General features: G+C 36.6%; 1 protein-coding gene across 1 annotated transcript in view; it reads left to right on the forward strand.

Moving 5' to 3' along the window:
* LOC126161912 (eukaryotic peptide chain release factor GTP-binding subunit ERF3A) overlaps positions 1-11,049 on the forward strand; it is a 72,897-nt gene extending 61,848 nt beyond the window's left edge. Inside the window, exon 10 of the mRNA XM_049918073.1 lies at positions 9,943-11,049. Coding sequence (XP_049774030.1) covers positions 9,943-9,986 — 44 coding nt within the window. The 3' untranslated portion in view covers positions 9,987-11,049. The remainder of the gene's footprint in view (positions 1-9,942) is intronic.
* Positions 11,050-21,210: the final 10,161 nt, after the last annotated feature.

The following is a 21,210-nucleotide window of genomic DNA, read 5'->3' on the forward strand; positions in this document are numbered from 1 at the left end:
CCGTCCACTATTTACGCTCCTTACACCATATTTTATGCTTTGCATTAGTTGTTGTCGCTAATGGTTTTGGTATAGCAGCTCGTCCTTGAACATTCGCTTTGTGGAGTTCTCGCTGGACAGTATCGATAGATACGGGGTCTCGAAAATGGCTATTGAGCTCTGCAGTCACCTTAGCCACTGCAGTTTTGTGTTGGTTAGACAAAATTTGGTTAGTGTCGATGATGTCAGTCATTTAGTTTTGATTTGCACCCACTATTACATTTACATCATGATGTCTTTCCATGTTTTGTGTAGGCTGTCATGACTGTTGAAACAGTTGCTCTTGAAACATTCAATAAGTTGGCTATCTTGGTTACTGATGCTCGAGCTAATCAGGTACCTGCAATCTGCCCTCTTTGGAACTCTGTTAGGTCTTTCATTCCATGTTGACCTTGGCCTCTGAAAGCAAATACAAAGTGTGCACTACTCATAAACAACCTGCACTGATGCCTAGTACGTACTGAACACTCACAGTCCAGCGCGATACATGCCTTACTTGCTTTGTTGACCGTCAAACACAACCATGCCATTACTACCATTGTTCGCATTATTTTGCCTATCCCTTGTAGTCTTTCTTAGACTTGTCTCACTCGCATGTTGTAATATATGTGTTTGTGGGTGGGGGGGGGGGGGGGGGTTACGTACGTGGACAATAGGGTTAATTCCCATCAATATTGACATTTTTACTCCCTAACTGTACTGACAATACTGTTTTCTACTGTTTTCTATTGTAACTTTTTTTCTGATCAGTAGAGAATGAGCTACTACAAGTCTTATGTGGAATGTGTTTCCTTGTGTGTAAACAGTCACTGTATAAAGTAGCCATTGAACAGTAAAACCATACATATATAGGAAGTAAAACTAGTCGGAGCGAGCAGAGTGAGGAGAGGAATAATCATTTTCCAAAGGCTGATGGAATGCTGTGTGCTCTGAATTCTCTCGCCCAGTATTTTGCAGTACTGTATTATTCTCATATTATTTTTGTTTTCCGTTTATTAGTAAGCAGTAGCTCTTAGGTGGTTAGTCCCAGTTAACTGACTCCATTCACATTCTAACACCAGAACTCAGCTGACAGGTGAAAAGATATATTGTCATTTTGAATTTGGCATATTTTGAACATACATTAGGCAACCACTATGAAAAAAGAAAGGTTTATAAATCTTTTCATAATAGAATTTTCTTGTAGATCTTTCTGATCCTATTTTAAGGACTATCTGCTGTCTCTTTTTTGAAGGTTTTGTTGCTAAAAATTAAAAAAAAATTAATACAGATTGCCTGAACGTTATTTAGTTAGTGTCTGAACGTTATCTAGTTAGAAATACACTACCTCCACTCACTAAAAGTAATAATCACCAGCCCCCCCTCACACACACACACACACACACACACACACACACAGAGTTCATAACAAGCATGGAGGCCTCATGTCATTACAGTTCTTTCTGTTCCTGTGCTGCACTGTTACTCAGTACTACATCTTTCCTCAGGCTTGGTCTGTAGCACCTACTCCCTGTTGACAATCTAGCTTGTATGTAGGAAATCAGAATGGCTTTTCAAATGTATTTATTTTACAGCATTTATTTCAATTGGCTCATGTTTGGTCCCCACATCCAAAAATTCACCAACGAACCAGCATGGTAGCTGGTCCATGGAGGCGGGCTGTCGGATAACTGTACGTTGGTATCCCACAGACTACAAAGAGAACATATTATGGTTCCAAGCTGTTATCTCCCCAGATGTACCAAGGAATAGGTTCACATTTGTTTTGAGCATTGGGGCTGCAGGCTGTGGCCATGAGGCCAGGTAATCTACCTGTGTGTCACTTGTGGGTAGAATTCTTGTTCATAGTTGATGGCATCATTGCGGTTATCTTGTATAGTGAAAAAACTAAAGTTATCAACTGTTGGCTGTGATATTCTAGCAGTTCTCTTCAGACACCGCTGAATGCTTCAGTGCAGATGGTTACTCCATAAGAACTCCTTGGCCTCACAATGGCAGAAAAACAAAATAAAGTGGACTGCAGAAACATACTACCCTCAGTACCTAGTGCACACCTGGGCTGATGGAGGGTTCTTTTTACTTAATGGGTCTAGTGTCTTTGTAGATAATACTGAAAATGCATTTGGAGAAATCTGTTCCCTTAGAAACTATAGAGAGGTTTGGTCTTAATCAAAACAGCCAATCCTACCCATTCCCGAATGTTACTCTCTTGCAAGAAACTTGGTGAAGCACCTGTTACCATAACACCCTATAAGAGCCTGAACAAGGGACAGGGCTTAGTTTTTCACTGGGACTTGCTGCGTACAGATCATGAATTACGTGAAGGTTCCACTTCGTATCTAGGCCCACTAGACAACAAGGTTGGCCCTGGAGTATTCATTCTTGCTTTAACAGGATTTCCTGCGTGAGAAAGTTATCATGGTCTATTTTGATGTGAAGCCATATTTCCTATCCTTATGTGGTGCTTCAAATGCCAACAGTTCGAACATATGACTTCCCATTGTACGAACAAGCCAGTTTGTTCAGGTTGTGGTCTTCTGCTTCATGTAAACTTGTCATGTGATCAACTGTCATTTGTTGTCAATTTTAGATGTGACGTCCCTCCCTGGTGCCCTTAGTGTGCTACCTTAATCATGTAACATAAAAATACAGGAAAGAATGAAACAATATTATGAGAAGGAAAGTTGCTACTCACCATACAGCAGGGATGCTGAATCGCAGATATGCTGTGTGGTGAATAGCAACTTTCCTTCTCATAATGTTGTTACATTCCATCCTGGATTTTCCACGTTTGATAAAATCCAGGAACTTAGTCCCCAATCACCTCTCATATTTTGAGGTTCAGAAAGAGTATGATCACTTCTGTCTAGGGACAGGAAAATTTCACATATACAAAAAAGCAAAAAATGATGTGAAATCTGTGATTATTAGCTACATAACACTAAATTGTCTGCTTTTACATATTGTCGCAAACTTCGGAATTTTTCCTTTTTCCCGTTTAAATATGTTGTAAATCTTAAGTGTAGCAGTTTTCTCTATGTCAAGAATTACGGCTCTAAATGTGACATCACATGAAAATACCCTACTTGAGCAATCTCCATTCCAGTAATAGTTGTAGTCACCGGGGTTCATTTCCCAACACTTTCGCATAACATGTGGCCTCGGTAGCCAGAAACTGTGGTCGTGTGTGTGTGTGTGTGTGGGGGGGGGGGGGGGGGCTGATTCCCATGAAGGTCTTTTTGACCAAAAGCTTATGTGTTTCGTAGTTTTTTGTTGTGCACATCCGTTACTCAGTATCTCCTCTATATGGTGAGTAGCAACTATCCTTTTCATAATATTGTCATTGTACCATTCTGGATTTTCTATTGTTTAAAAATAATATTGAATAAATATTGAAATAAACAATCTGCGTTATATTTCGTAGCCATAAATAAGTTTTTGTGACTTGGCTGATAGCAGCAAACCACACTGGCACCATCTTAATTTATGTGTTTGTGATGTTAATTTCCTGTATTTTGCATTTTTCATATTTATATTTGCATAGTACAATAAAATGCAGTTAATTGATGCACTGCACTAATGATTTCTCAAAATCACATCATTCTTGGTTCAGTTTGTTGTGCAAAAAATCAGTAAATCTGTAGGATAAAACTATTACCTGTGTTCTAAGCAAAAGGTGAAGATTATTTCGTTATAGTGGAGAGATGAATATAAGGTGATTAAGACAACAAACCTTTGAGAAATATGAAGGGATGGAGACTTAAGGCAGAGGTGAAGGAAACAGCGAAATGCACTGTGTTGCACATTCAAGTTAGGCTAACAATTTTCGTGCCCACAGATCCATCTAATCTATGTTCATAGCCCTAGGTTCTTGTTTCGGCCATGGGATAATAATGAACTCTTGTTAATGCTTACGTGGCAAACTCTTTTAAGTGTACCTAGAATGACTAGAATCAGCAGTGTAAGATATTCTGGAGCAATACAAATATAATGCCTACATGTGGACATTATTATAGACGTTTGTTTTCATACTATAGTGAAGTTCGACAGATGGGAGGCATAATATCTCAGAGGACAACATTGATGATACAACAATACTTCCACAAAGATTGTGGTTGGAAAGTTATTTTTCTTTAACTGGTTAGATTTAAAGGGTTTAATCTTAATTGATGTATATACTTTCATTTCCAACATAACAGCGAAAAGCAATGAAATTGGACAAAAATAAGGAACATGCAGTACTTTAAAAATCAGCCCCCAAAAACTAATACCAATGTTGCCAAAAAATAATGCTAATATTGCCAGAAAATAACAAGATTGGCAAATCAGTAACACTAGAATTATCCATAAAATAACAGTTTTTCTTCTTCCTCCATGCATCCCATACCAGTGACATCAGATTTTGCCACTACTATGGCCAGGCCATTGGCAGTGCCTTGAGTACTCAATCCCTTAAGCGTCGATCTCCAGTAATCGTGCAAGTCAATTACTCCATGGGGAAGATAGGCCCTTCCCTCTTGTGGTTCCTGCAGCACAATCTTCAGGAACTTTTACTCCCTGTACCTGGCCAGAGAAGTGTTATGAGTGGCATATCTGCTGTTACTTCTGATTATCATGGAGGTCTCACTATGTTAAAACATATTTTTCTGATAGATAAATTATTGTCCGCACTGTATTGTATGTTGCTCATGGAAAATTGATGTTATTAAATTGAGAAGTCACCTAATGCAGGGCTGTTATTAACAGAAATTTTCACTGTTTTTATTGCTGCCCTTTTCATATTCTTATCCTCAAGACATTGATATAATATGACAGCCGTTTACTACTTGGTGGGAAATGAAGAAGAAACAGACAAGGGCACGATTTCTTATGAATTTATCTCAACATAGATTTTATATCATATTTTTATTATGGTGAAAATGGGAATGTTACTATGAATGAGCTACCACATGAAAAGTGTTTATTATTGCAGCATTTAAGATTTGCCATGTTATGCTATATTTTTTCTGTCTTAATGTTGTCTTACAGAAAAAGAATGACTTTGCCGCCTTTGGATTCTTCTTTACTCTTCTCCCCTATGCTCACAAGCTACTACGATAAGTCTAGAGTTATTAGAAGTTGTTAGCCTGTATACAGCTCAAAGAACATACCAAATCAGTAGATAAAAACTTTGTACTACTATCCATTTCATAATGATTGGCCTCTGAATTTGAGATTTTGTTTACATTGCATGACAAACATCAACATGTTACGTCTTGATGAATCGTGGAAATGTCTACTTTTATTCAGTATATGAATATCGTATTTTCGTTGAAAAGGGGGTACATACATTGGTAATATTTAAGAGCAAGCATGCTTTTTTTTGAACATTTTTTGGCAAATGTCAACTTTGAAAATTCATAGAAATAAGACCTTAATTAGAAGAAAAATTTCCTTTGCACAGTTTGAAGATACAACCATTTCTATTTACAAGTGAATTTTCATTGCTTTCCAATTAGTCATTTAGTCCTAATAATAGTGGATATTGATTGCCGCAGTTTGCCTAGCGGTGGTTAGTATTCAGATGAGAAGTACAAATACAAGGTCTGATGTTGCCTTTCACAGCAGTTACATTTTAATACACACAAATCTCCAAAAAGCACTGTTATCACTTCCTTAATTTATACGCTTTTGTGTCTTTATGTGCCGCATGCTTATGTAAATGATGTTGCCTGACCTCTGAGTAATCTTTCCACTTCATTGTTCATCATTGTGTACTTGTGAGATATAGTCATCATAACATAATTAGTTGCCTTTTATGTGTATGAAACCATGCATCATTTATGCAGTTGTGAAGTCGATGGTTATCAGTGCGCATCGTAACTTTAAGGAGGAGGAGGAAAAAGAAAAAAAAAAAAAGAAAACCAGAACTGCTCATGCCCTGTTTTTTTATCACAGCCAGTAAAGAAAACATCTGATTGTCTTGGTATTAATGAAGATACAATAAAGCGAGTTTCAAGAGAATATGGGGAAAATTCATGTCTTCTATCACTGGTTTTGATAGTTTACATTCGACAAGTTTATATGGGTACTCGCAAGAAGGAAAAATCCATGACTTCTATGTGGAAATACAACAGTAGCACCCATATTGGAGACATGGAAGAATTACCTGATTTAAGTGAAACAATTTTAGGTGTTGTATTGCGAAATTGGGCTTCAGGATTTAAAAAATTTGTTGATGGAAAATAAACAAGTAATTTGAGAAAGAGGCAGGTTCTAGTGGGAAATAACATAGTTGTGAAAAACTGGATGGTATATTTGCTACACCATTGAGGACAGCTGGTGTAGAATGTTTGGATAGCAGGAACCAAACAATGCCTTATGCATCAGAAAATGCATACAATTGTCTCGGAGAAAGCGTTCAAGAGTGGAATGACTTGGAAGGGAGAATTCAAGCACCATCCTGTTCTGGAAAGGATTGTGTGTCACATAGGAAACAAAGATGGGTTCATGCGAAATACAGACTTACATTTTTAGGCAAAAAGGGGGTGCTGGTTATAATTCCGAGAATGGTTTAGGAGCATTCTTGAAAACTTGCCAAACAGTTCTGCAATTGTTTTAGGTCAGGCTCTGTATCACATGATGATAAATCCATTATCACAAAATCCATCTATTAATTGGAATGGATGGAAAGCAATAATGTAGAGCTTCCATCTAATGCAATATCATATAAGGAATTTACAAAGCTGCAACAACAGAACATGCATTTACATTTTTCATTTTGTTAATACTGATCATGACTAGGCGAACTGTGGCAATCTCCATCCTGCATTATCTGGACAAAATGACTGATTAGAAAGCAACAAAAATTTATGTTTAAGTAGAGAATGATTGTGTCTTTAAACTCGTAATGATGGTCTTATTTCTATGACTTCTCAAAGTTGATACTAGCATAAAAAATGTGCAAAAAATCACACTTTCCCTTAAATATCACCATATAATGTTGCCCCTATTTCACCTAAAATATAATATTCATACCCTAAATAAAAATAGACATTTCCACAATTCTGTCAAGGTACAACACATCAATGTTCATAACTCAATGTAACCAGAATATGAGCTTAGAGTCAGAGATTAGTCATTATGAAAGGGATAGTAAACCAAGACTTGAAATTAGATCCCTGCATTTATTAGATTGTGTACTATCAGTTATACTATCGAAGCGTGCCACATGATGCAACTCAGATTCAACTTCCAAGTTGTGAGTCAGTGTTATAAGTGTGCTGAGATAGCACACTTGGTAAACAGTGCTCACTACAGAGAGTTGATATTGACTTTGGTCTGGCACAGACATTTTTACTTGTCACGAAATGTGCGTTACAGAGCAGGTAAAGGGAAAATTTATATCAACTTAGATGGTTTCATGATTTTTAATGACTTTGTGAGGTCCTTAATTATATTAATGATCAAGAGACACATTCAGAAATAATATGCAGTATGTCCTCTTCTTTATGAATTAGTGACCACCAGAATGACTCGCATGATATTGATCAGATTTAGTTACTAATTTCCCAGCAACTTATCTGAAGTCATTGTGTACTTCAGTTTTAAATGTTGCAATAATAAACACTTTTCACATGTTAATTCCTTCACAATATAGCCAAGGAAGTAGTCAGTAATCTCTATTGTCCAATCAATGATCACAGAAAAAAATCTAGTCAGGAAAATCAAGAAAATTGAATTTATTGGAAAAGTCAGGGAATTCTGAGAAGGCTTATGTAACCTGGGGGGGGGGGGGGGGGGGGAATTAAATTGTTTGATGATGGAAGGAAATGTGTGGAGTCATTTTCTTACTGGTTGTTAAGTTGCGTAAAGAAAAGTTGCAATTTTTGTTGCTCCCTCCAGTGCTCTCATCAACCTCAGGAATCTTGTTGCACTTCATTTTCTGGCTCCAGATCCATTCACCATTGCATAGTTTGTAGTATAAGGGTGAAAAATGAGTGAAAATTTGTAATGTAGCCATGAACTGTCGTTCCCACAAACGCAAAGGTGTGCTTTAAATTTAAAAAGTCCATATAAATGCATATTCATATGTGAACATGCCCATGTTTTTGGATTATAACAGGACATTCAGGCTTTGGTTCTTTCTTATTAACTTAATTGCAAAATGTACTTCACCAGCTTAGAATACTGTGCTTCAAGTTAACAATCCCTGTAACGTCTAAAGCATTGCTTTGAGAAAAGTTGCATCCTTTCTGTCAAAAGTCTACTGATATTATGTGACAGTTCGCCATGTGTTCCTGTGAGGATGTCTGATATATCTGAGGCTGTTTCACAATGACATGGCATGGTGAAGAATAACAATAATGAAGGATTGTGTACCAGATGATTCTTCTTTTATAATCTCAAGTAGTCACTGTGTTTACAGAGAAGCCTTGCTCTACAGTCATATTGCCATCAGAGAGGCAGTCTTAATTCACACCTACATACATGAACGTTTCTTTTTTCCCCAAAAAGGAATCTCCAGAAATCATCAGTTTTTTGCACCACTATAAGGCACAGTGCATCTCTCACTTATGGGCAAGTTAGAAGTTAATGAATCTGGCACATTTCTGCATCACCTATAGAACAGCAAAAGTGACTTTTCCAAAAGTATTGAAAGAATTTTATTTAAGTACTTCAGACTCGCATCATAATTATTAACAATAAGGGTGCAGTCTAGACTACTTGCAGATTTTTGCCATCATATGAGTCCATGTTTTACACAGTAAAATTTCCAGAAATGCTTTTACTTTCTCTTCGAAACCGGAGCAATTCGATTGTCAGTTCTTTTATCCAGCTTCAGTTGTGTCAGTGCTTTTAACCTACAGTTGTATCAGGGCAAAATTATACAACATTAATAGTTTCATAAATAATTACTTCACATTTTTTCAAAATCAAGGCCAGGGCTGTGTAGAAACAGAACTAATGGATCATCAGATTGAATTTCTCAGTGGAGTAGGTAGACATTAGCTGCTAAACTGTGGATCATTGGCAAAATTCATGACTTCTCAGTAGCTCTTGCATTATCATTCAGGTATGTTCTTCATTACATACTCAGTGAATTTCTGTATGCCCTCAATGAATTTCTTGATATTGATTTGTGGATTGATTATCATTGTTTTTTGAGGGACAAAGGAGGTAAATATGAATTCTTCAACCACCTAACAGTATAAGAGCCACAAGATTTAGAATAGAGAGCTCTTTCTGCTGGTACATATTTTAATAGTTCGTGAAGGGCACTCAAGTAGAGTACATAGTCACCTTGAATTGCAGAAATGCTGTCCTTGAATGCACCATTGACGTAATGCAGGCCACAACTTCCCAGTTTCAGCAGCTAAGAACTCTTTCGGGAAAGCCATGTTGATATTGGGACCATCAATATCTGCAATATCTGATAACTTGGGTGTAATAAAGTACCACAATAGCAGACTAGAGAATACCAGCAGGAATTGGGTGCTGGCCATGGGTGTTTTTTGTCTGCTGTCCTGATAGAACTTTTAATAATAATAATAATAATAATAATAATAATAATAATGCAAGAACTGCTCTTTACATAATAAACATTAGTTCAGGGATATTTGGAATTTTTATTGGGAAATACCAGAGAAACCTTTTGATCAAACACAATAGCCACCCTCACATTAATAGAGTGACAGTCTTTCCTGTTGTTGAATGAAGCTTAAAGAATGTGAAATTAGCAGGACACCTTTATTAGGCTTTACAGTAATTATCTTCCTTGTTCATATTAAGCTGGACCTTAATCTCCCTGATAACGACAAAATTTTTGTAAGCTGTATAGCACTGCCAAATAACAAACTAAAAATAGTGTTATGTGAGTGTGTTCTTCAAAATATCAGATTAATTTTTTCTTTTTTTTTCCAGGTAAAACTATTGCCATAGGTAAAGTACTGAAAGTAATCGAATAAATTGTTTAAATATTAAATTGAAGTTGGCTTATTAAAGAAGAGTGAGTGTTAAGGTGGTTTTATCTATCTGCAACATGACAAGAAGAGCTGAGAAGACAGTGGAAGAAAGGGCAACTATCTGAGCAGCAAGGATTTTCATAACAGTGGATTTACCAGCATTCTACATTGAATTATTGTATACAATCCATATAGTCTGAATGCTACCTGGATGGGTGCAATGAAGGCTGTATTGTTGCTTCCCTGTCAGAAACAGTGGTTACTGCATGAAACATTGTAGGCGGCAATCAGACATTTCACTTATGAACTGATAATGTGAATAATGAAAACTGAGTGAAATACAGAAATAAGAACATTCACAGGTGCTTTCTTCTAGAAGCTAGAGGTGCAAGTTATGCATCAGATTTTTGCATATTTGGGTGAATGGTAGTGTGTGTGTGTGTGTGTGTGTGTGTGTGTGTGTGTGTGTGTGATACGCTGTGTAAATGGAATTGAATGACAAGTTATTTGCGATAATTTAGTTAAAGGGGAAGGAATATTGTGACAGGGAAAGACTAGGGCTCTATTTCAATGATCATTTGACACCAGTTACTCTATTTGTTCTTTTTTTCTGTGAAACTAATGCTTCCATGTTCAATAAACAGACAGATGAATTGCAGATTTTGGTATCAGACAATATATATATAAATAAAACTTCTATGGCACATATATTTTTCAACATTATTGTATATGGGCAATAAATGAAAACTTGCACGACTTGAAATATAATGCCATATTTTGTTACATAACTGCTCTTTATCAAGCTTTTATCTAGGTATTGACTTATACTGTTTGCTTGAAGTTTAATTTTGAACCTTTCAGCATGTTCACGGTAAAGTTATGCAATGTTTTTAATAGCTTTTACTTATGCACATAGTAGAATGGGTATTTAATGCAGTTTATCTGCACAATATGGCCTTATAATCCATGGTGAATGACATTAGTAAAAAAAAAATTCTAAAGAAACTTTATAACCTTGTGCCAGATTTGTTGATGCTAATAACTTTGTAGTTATAAACAGTTGAAAGAGATTTGAATTTAGTTAATAAACAGTGTTGCAAATGAACAAGCTATGATATTAAGTTCTCAAGTATTACTAATGTGGCAGTACAGCTTTACGGTTGTATCTTGGAAGTATTTCACATAACAGTGTGAAAGCAATGACTGCATCTGTTCCAGTGAATTTTGTGAAATGTACTGCAAAAATTACTGCGTAACAGACTGAAATATGGAAAAAATCTTATTTTAGTTTAATGTGTTATAAAATATAAAGTAACTTATTTTTTAAAGATACTGGAAAATGCTGTTGAGTCTAAATTTTTCCTTGTGAGGATGTCACGGTGCCCTACCTTTTCTCTCCTACCATTTGGTCATGATATAATATGAGTCCCTTCTTTGTTTTAAAAGAACCTGCTCAGTAGTTTTTACCAGAGAACATCTGTATATATATTTCTCACTGAGAATGAAACTGAGAAAGTTTGGACAGAAGGGTGTGTTTACATGACAGAAGCAGAAGAATGTCTTGAACATTCTCATTTATATTACATGGATGTGACAGCTTACGTGACATCTTGAAATATTGCCTCAGTTGTATGAGACCATCTCATTTCTATTAATTGTAATTTACATTTGTTTAATAGTTACTCGTTAATTAGTTTCTTTTGTATTGCTCTCAGTTTATTTTCATTTTGTTTGACTAACTGATATCTTGTTAAGAATAGCATGAACTATTCATGTATAAGAATTCCATTCAAATTCACATATTTCTGTTAGATAATGTGCATGGCATTTGAAAGTGTGTTACGTTCTACTTCGGTATATTCTCTTATTTTCTAAAAGGAAAAAGGAAGAAAAGCCGACTGGTCAGGAAGTATGTCCATTGTACACAACCTTATGGTGTGTGGTTTCTCTTTGCCTTTTTATATGCTGCATCAGGAAGTACCTAAGGGGTATGTTCTTGATATGAAATTTTCACATTACAATAAACTATAAAAAAAATATCAGAGTTTTATTATTAGTTAGTCAGTTTATTGTGATTCTGACCAGAAATCAGAAATGGAAGTTGCAAATTATAGTAGACATTAAAGCACTATCACTCACTTTTTTACTCAACTAAAACTTGTTCCTTTTTAAAAGTTGGGATTTCTTGTCCAAAACAAATGTACAATAAATAAATTAGGCAATGTTGCTCACACGGGTAGCAGGGTAAATGACGCCATCAGATATGGCAAAAATATTAAAGGCAAAATGAACATTTTATGATTGAGACTGAGACTGGAAATTTGTCCAGGAATTTAGTTCAAAGACCCTGAATTCATACATTTTTGAAGTCATATACATATTCAAACATTTTTTAAATACATTTTGACACTTGCTAGTGAAGTTGTTTGTTGATTATCACATTCTTGTTATCTGTTGTTTGCAGAATTCAAATAAATTTAAATACATTTCGTATTTGAAGCAAATTTAGAATTTTGTGCAGTTAAGTATTAAAACGATATTTATCAGTGGTGCTTTACAATTTTCACTCTTTGTGACTATTGGTGGGCAGAAGCATCAATGTATTAAACAAGTGGAGATTACATTGTGCATGAGACAGTCACAATAATGAGAGTAAAATGTATAAACAAACAAAGTCAGGTATTTAGGTGTTTCCTACATTTATGGAGTGGTGCTTTATTTATTAAATAAATTATTTCATAATTATTGGTTACTAACAACATAAAAAAAGGAAAGCTGAGGACATAGAAACTACCAGAAACAGGATTAAAATGGAAAACTTCCTGCTGAAACACAACTTCATGCTACTTGTTTAAACCTGAAACAAAGGAGGAAGGGAAAAAAAGAAAAAGAAAAATCATGACAAGAATATATCATTGAAAGCTTTTTTATTTTAATATGGATAAATTTGAACACTTGGTTTGTTGATAAACACTGAATATTCAGGCTCTCTATTTTTACTAATTTAAATACAAATTAGTGCTTCATTGACTAATGCTTCAAGTTGACAGTGAACGTATTGATGAGTGGGAAGTAGTCCAAAAATAGCTTGTCACCATTGCGACCAGCAACTGCAGGTGCTTCTCCAAATGCGGACTCATTCGCTGTGCCTTGAACCCAATTTTCCTTACGTGCAATCTTTTCAGTTTTACTCATTACACATAACTCAAAAAACTTACGATGCACTTTTCTGTTTCTAGTTGCTTTTAATTTGGTACAAAAACTGGAATAACAATGCCATGGACGGAGCTTGTGTATTTCGTGTATAGCTCAAATCGTTGACAATTCGGTACTGCCTATGTGGTCGTCGACCTGGCTTGTTCTGTTTATCTGCATTGATTGTTTTTGCTAGTGTTGTTTTGTTCTTGTTTAGCTTTTTATGATGGCAAGTGTAAATGAAAAGTTTGCAGCTATGAAATTTTGTTTTCTACTCAGTAAAAATGCTGCTAAAATGGTTTTAATGTTGAAAACAGCTTACTGAGATTACACTATGGTAAAAACTCAAGTGTACAAGTGGTTTGCTTGATTGAAAAATTGCGACATGTCGATTGATGACATACCTCATTATCGAAAACTTGTGTTCAGATTAGTGGGTTATCTTGTACGTCAAAAAAGACCTGATTTGTGGCATACAGGAGCTGAGTCTTCTGCCAAGACAACACACCTGCACATACAGCCATCTCTGTTAGAAAGTTTTTGGCTAAAAAATGGCATGGTTCCGCTGCCCAACGCACCTCACACCTTACGCACATGACCTGGCTCTGTGCGACACTTTTTTTAATTCTGCGCATGAAAATGGGCATGAGAGGACAACAGTTTGACAACATTGAAGAAGTTGAGAGAAAAAAAGGGGGAGGAGCTGTCACCTATTTCTAAATGTTTTGAACAATGGTAGGTGGGACAAATGTATTAGTTGTAACGGAGAGTATTTTGAAGGGGATAAAGTTGTTTTGCGCATAATTTTAAAACACATAGCTTTAAAAAAATAATGCCCCTTTTTTACTCCCTCATATATTTTGATTTGGGCATTGCTACAATCAAAATGTATGTAACATACCGAAATAGTTTTTAATCATGGAATGAGAACTCCATCTCTCCAGCAGTAAATAAATGGATTCTGTATAATGGCAGAGCAATGTGCCGCACCTGAAGCTATTGCACAATGCAAAATAAAGTAGCGTGATAAGCCATAAAACCTTCGTGTTTAAGAAACTGTTAAAGATATCAGACAGTACACACATTGTAGGTTACTTTGCTTTATGATTAATGCTGGAAACATTTTTATCTATGTGGATACAAAAGTAACTATAGGTACCATTTGAAAATTTCATCTCCTTTAGATCTAGTTCAGTGCACAGGTGCTGTCGTTCTTTAAAACTTTCGTCATATTGCTGTGCTGCAACCAACACGTCTTTTCTTATTATTATTACACACAATAATTCGAGGGGGATATTGTCATTGTTTGACGTACTCAGTTCTGTCCACAATTTTTAACTTACAACTAAAATATAAAATGGAATCGCACTACGCAACCTACTCTGTCACTCCCACAAAATCATCACATCCTAGTTATTTTTTCCAGATCATGTATTACCACGACAGTTGCACTATGTGACAGCCGACTCAGTAATGGCAGTCTCTGCAGTCAGCTGCTCCTGTCTGTGTAGTGTTCCTCGGTGGCACACGTTGTGGCCAGAGTTATAACACTAGGGTGCTTTCTGTCTGCTCAGGTCTTAGCAATGAAATAGAAAAAGACTCTGCTGAGTTAGGAATAATCTGGATTTTATTTCAAATATTTCTTGTGCACAGGCATTTATCATTGTAGTTGCATATTTCTAAGTTTATGGGAACTCATTATGGTACCAATCTCCTTGTAGCCTCTTCTTCTCGGTAGCACCACAAGTTCATCACCTCAAAACTGAAAATGTTTTGGGTGTTGAAGAGTGTTAAACAAAAATGAACACAATACCAGTGTTTTTAGTTTCACTTGTTAATACATTTATTCAATTTCAGTTGGCATTTTGAATGGAGACCAGTTTCTCAACTCCTCTCTTCATGTATCACAAAAACCAGGTTAGCCCATACAATCGGTGACTGTTCATTGGCAACACATCACAAACTTCAGTCTCGTATTAAGCACAGTTCATAAAAACATAAGTCATACAAGCACAGTTCTTCACTGAAGCCACTATAAACATTCAATGTGGCACAGGTCAGTAATGTGTGTGGAGTGCCAATTAATAAACAAAGTTCTTGTTCATAATTGGATGGCATAATGACTTTCATACATTTCACTATATAATGAGATGTGAATGGTTTTTTTACTCACAAAGATAGATGTTGGAACATATTGATTATTGATTCAAGACTTTCTACTGATCCTCTCAAATCTAACAATTAGTTCATTTGAAAGTCTCCTTTAGATGCTGTTATAGTTATTTCAGTTACACAGTACTTTCAATGTAAACTCCAGGTTGGTTATTAACAATATTAGGAAAAGAATAGATTGCTGCTTGAAGATGACCCATTGAATTGCAGAGATTTACAATGAAATACATATGAAATGGAAAGTAAAACAGGTCATCATCCTTAATTTAAAAAAATATAGGCAATGAGAGACACAGCAATTGCCTGGTCCAAATAATTTAAATTCTAAGAATAGAGCATTGCACTTGTCCAAGTTCAGCAGTGTCAGGGTTCACAACTCAAGCAAACTCTGGAGCTTCAGCTTGGTGTTTACATCACTAAATAGAAGCAATGTAATAGTTAGGATACAGTATGTGTCAAAATTCTGTTTCCTCTGTGAGGTACTGTTTGGATTAAACAAAAGGCTTTGAATGCTAGGCATCTTTCATGATTTAACTAGAGCATTTGTGTTGATCACAAAATATTGCTCCAGAAGTTGAGACCATTATAGAATATGGAAGTAGCTCACAACTGATACCCCCTTACTTTAATAACACAGCAAAAGGTCATTCTCCTTAGTACTGAGAAAGGCCACGATGTGGGGTCTGAGTGGGGCATCATTGAATGGGGAGTGCCCCAGGGATCTGTGCTGGGGCCACTCATGTTCCTTATTTATGTAAATGGTATGCCCTATAGTATTACAGGTGATTCAAAAACATTTCTATTTGCTGGTGACACTAGCTTGGTAATAAGTTCATTGTGTGAAACGTTCACACTCTTTCAAATAGTGCAATTAAAGACATAAGTTCATGGCTTGTAGAAAATAAACGAATGCTAAATCACAGTAAGAGTCAGTTTTTACACTTTCTAACACACAATTTAACAATATCCAATGTTTTAATTTCACAGAATTGTTATATGATTAGTGAAACTGAAAAGTTCAAATTTCTAAGTGTTCAGATAGAGAGTAAACTGTTGTGGAAAGCCCACATTCAGGATCTTGTTCAAAGACTTAATGCTGCCATTTTTAATATTCGAATGGTATCTGAAGTTCAACAAAGTAGTCTACTTTGCTTATTTTCATTCATGTGTGACATATAGCATTATATTTTGGGGTAAATCTTCCTATTCTCAAAGTGTAGATTTGGCTCAGAAATGTGTGATTCCAGCAATAGGTGGTGTAAGTTCACAAACCTCTTGTCAACCCCTGTTCATTAGTGTGCATATTCTGACACTGGCTTCTCAGTATATATATTCTTTACTGTTGTTTCTTGGTAATAACATCAGCTTATTCCCAAGAATTAGCAGCTTTCACTCAGTTAATACTATGCACAAATCCAATCTGCATTTGGATCCCATGTCGTCAACTTGTGCAGAAAGGCATGTACTCTACAGCTGCATTCCTTTTCAGTAAGCTACCACAAGAATTCAAAAACCTTAGCTGTAATGCACCCGTTTTCAAATCAAAGCTGAAGAGTTTCTTCATGTGTGGCTCCTCCTATTCAGTTGAGGAGTTCCTTGAAAAATTAAGCTGATTCCTGTGTTATGTTGTCCTTTGTGTTTACAGAAACTTAATGGCTCGTTGTTGAACCATGGTCTAGGAGTAGTGTCTTTGATTACAAATGAAAATGTCCTCAGTCTAGGGTTTGAAACCCGCCCCCACTTAAATTTTGCTTAATAATCAGTATTGGCAGCCCAAGACTTCCGGCATAAGAAGTCACCCTCAGTCCGTCAATGGCCCTGTTAAAGAGGGCAGAGGAGTGGACAGAGGTTCAGGGCACTCTCTTGTCCTTGGGGTGGGAAACGGCCCTTAAAGGCAGAAGAATCAGCAGTGATCAACAGCATAAGGATGCAGAAGGCAATGGAGACCGCTGCATTAAAGACACATCATGTGTAACCACAGGACATGTGGCCTGTAATTGTCATGATGATATCTCCCTTGGCAAAAGATTCCGAAATAGCCCCCCATTCGGGTCTATGGAAGGGGACTGCCAAAAGGGAGGTGACCGTGAGAAAAAGATCGAATAACCAATAAAAGAGTAATGTTTTACAAATCAGAGTGTGGAATGTCAGAAGCTTGAACGTGGTAGGGAAGCTAGTGAAAAGGGAAGTGCAGACGCTCACCCTTGATATGGTAGGGGTCAGTAAAGGTAATGAAAAGAAGACAAGGATTTCTGGTCAGATGAGTGTAGGGTAATAGCAACAGCAGTAGAAAATTGTGTAACGGGAGTAGGATTCATTATGAATAGGAAGGTAGGGCAGAGATCATGTCACTGTGAACAGTTCAGTGATAGGATTGTTCTTATCAGAATCGACAGCAAACCAAGACCAGCAATAACAGTTCAGGTATAAATACTGACATCACATGCTGAATATGAAGAGATAGAGAAAGTATATGAGGATATTGAAAGGTAATACAGTACATGAAGGGAGATGGAAAATCCAATAGTCATGGGGGACTGGAATGTAGTTGCAGGGGAAGGATTAGAAGAATAGGTTACAGGGGAATATGGGCTTGTGACAAGAAATGAGAGAGGAGAAAGAGTAATTGAGTTCTGTAATAAATTTCTGGTAGTAATAGCAAATACTCTGTTCAAGAATCACAAGAGGAGGAGGTATACTTGGAAAAGGGCGGCTGATATGGGAGATTTCAGTTAGATTACAGCAAGATCAGACAGAGATTCCAGAATCAGATACTGCATTGTAAGGCATACGCAGGGGCAGGTATAGACTCAGATCAGAATATAGCAGTGATGAAGAGTAGGCTGAAGTTTAGAGAGATTAGTCAGGAAGGACCTATACACAAAGAAGTGGGATATGGAAGTACCAAGGAATGACGAGACACGCTTACGTTGTCTAAGGATATAGATATTACAATAAAAGAATAGCTCTGCAGGCAGCTCAGTGTAAGAGGAATGGACTTCTTCAAAAACGACAATCGCAGAAGCTGGAAAGAAAAACATAGATATGAAGAAGGTAACTGCGAAAAAGCCATGGGTAACAGAAGAAATACTTCAGTTGATCAATGAAAGAAGGATGTTCAAATATGTTCAGGGAAATTCAGGAATACAGAAATACAAGTTGCTAAGGAATGAAACAAATAGGAAATGTAGGGAAGCTAAGAGAAAGTGGCTGCATGAAAAATGTGAAGAAATCGGAAAAGATACGGCTGTCGGAAGAACTGACACAGCATATAGGAAAGTCAAAACAACCTTCGGTGAAATCAAAAGCAAGGGTAGTAACATTAAGAGTGCAGTGGGAATCCCACTGATAAATGCAGGGAGAGAGCAGGTAGATGGAAAGAGTTCATTGAAGGCCTCTATGAGGGGCAGAGTTGTCTAATGTGATGGAAGAAGAAGAAGCAGGAGTCGATAGGGGGATCCAGTATTAGACTCAGAATTTTAGAGATCTGTGGAGGACTTAAGATCAAATAAGGCAGAAGTGATACATAACATTCCATCAGAATTTCTAAAATCATTGGGGAATGTGGCAACAAAACAACTATTCACGTTGGTCTGTTGAATATATGAGTCTGACAACATACCATCTGACTTTTGGAAAAGTATTATCCACACAATTCTGAAGACTGCTAGAGCTGACAAGTGAGAGAATTATCACAATATAGGCTTAATAGCTCAGGCATCCAAGTTGCTGACAAGAATAATATACAGAAGAATGGAAAAAAATTGAGGATGTGTTGGATGGTGATCAGTGTGGCGTTAGGAAAGGTGAAGGCACCAGAGATGCAATTCTAACATTGCTTTTGCTAATTGAAGACTAAAGACAAATTGAGACACATTCACAGGATTTGTTGACCTGCAAAAAGCGTTTGACAATGTCAAATGGTGCAAGGTGTTTTGAAATTCTGAGAAATAAAGGAATAAGCTATAAGGAGAGATTGGTAATATACAATATATACAAGTCAAGAGGGAATAATAAAAGTGGATGACCAAAACAGTGCTAGGATCAAAAAGGGTGTAAGACAAGGATGTAGTCTTTCGCCCCTACTGTTGAATCTGTACATCGAAAAAGCAATGATGGAAATAAAAGAAAGGTTCAGGAGTGGAATTAAAATTAAAGGTGAAAGGATATCAATGATACGATTCTCTGATGACATGGCAATCCTCAATGAAAGTGAAGAAGAAACATTATCTGCTGAATGGAATGAACAGTCTGCTGAGTACAGAGTATGGATTGAGAGTAAATCAAAGAAAAATGAAAGTAATGAGAATTATCAGAAATGAGAACAGCAAGAAACTTAACATCAGGATTTATGGTCTCAAAGTAGATGAAGTTAAGGAATTCTACTAACTAGGCAGCAAAATAACCAATGATGGACGGAGCAAGGGGGACATCAAAAGCAGACTAGCATTGGCAAAAAGAGCATTCCTGGCCAAGATAAGTCTAGTAGTATCAAACATAGGCCTCAATTTGAGGAAGAAATTTCTTAAAATCTACGTTTGGAGCACAGCTTGGCATGGTAATGAGGCATGGATGTGGCAAAGCTAGAACAGAAGAGGATCGAAGCATTTGAGATGTGGTGCTACAGGCAAATATTGAAATTACGTGGACTAATTAGGTTAGGAATGAGGAAATTCTGCACAGAACCGGAGAGGAAAAGAATATGTGGGAAACGCTGACAAGGAGAAGGGACAGGATGATATGCCACCTGTTACGACATCAGGGAATGACTTCCTTGGTACTAGAGGGAGCTGTGAAGGGCAAAAACTGTAGAGGCTGGAATACATCCAACAAGTAATTGAGGACTTAGGTTGCAAGTGCTACTCTGGGATGAAGAGGTTGGCACAGGAGATTCATGGTAGGCATCAAATCACTCAAAACACTATTTCGTTGTTATGTAATGTACTGACACATTCCATGACTTGGAGATTTGCTCCTCAATTTGGTCCTATGTAACTAGACATGTAAAATTTAAAAAATCGAATTCATTGCAATTTAACTCATCATATCATCTCTTTTGAAAATCATTATTTGACCATGTAGAAACAGTTGAAATACGAGAGCTCTATGTCAGTAGAATTACTATGACGACAAGCGTTTCACACCTGTTTCAACGGCCGAGTGGATACGCTTGCGGTTCATGAATGTAAAGGCTTTGTTTTTTTCTTTCCTTTTTTTGCCACCTGGTGTGTCGTCTATAGTTTTCAGCTAAGAGAAACACATCAGCTGATTGGCATATTTTACTAAGTCCTTATGCGTGGTTTACATAAGTGAGTGGATGTACCTTCTACTATCTGTTGCCAGTTTAATATTTGTTGTTCAACTACAGTAGGCCTATTCGACCATTAAGCCAAAAAGAAGAGATCAGTAACTCCTTGGTAGCATGTCAGCGTACTGTATTGTTAGCTGTAGTAGATGTCAGATCAAATCTCATTGCAGCCTCTCCCTTTTTGTTATTATATATATATATAGTTAGTTTGTGAAGTTGATGTCTAAAACTAATCTTCCTTGGAGGGTGATATTTGTCTGACCTCCCATAAAAATACAAATAATATAGTAGCAAGTAGATTTGTATTTCGAAATTAATACTGGTGTCCTAATACCTATATAGGTGTTTTACAGAAAAATGAAATAAAATAAAATGAAGAGTAGGCTACATATAGCTTCAGTATTTTGTCCACATGCCATTGGCATCAAGAACAGCTTGGATCCTTCAGGGCATAAAATTTACAAGTCTATGGAAGAATTCTTCATCCATGGCAATTCTCTCTCATGAAGAATGAATGAAATCCCATAAGGCATTCACATTTCTCAGAGGAAA

This window comes from Schistocerca cancellata, chromosome 2 (assembly GCF_023864275.1).
Source record: "Schistocerca cancellata isolate TAMUIC-IGC-003103 chromosome 2, iqSchCanc2.1, whole genome shotgun sequence".
Taxonomy (NCBI): domain Eukaryota; kingdom Metazoa; phylum Arthropoda; class Insecta; order Orthoptera; family Acrididae; genus Schistocerca; species Schistocerca cancellata.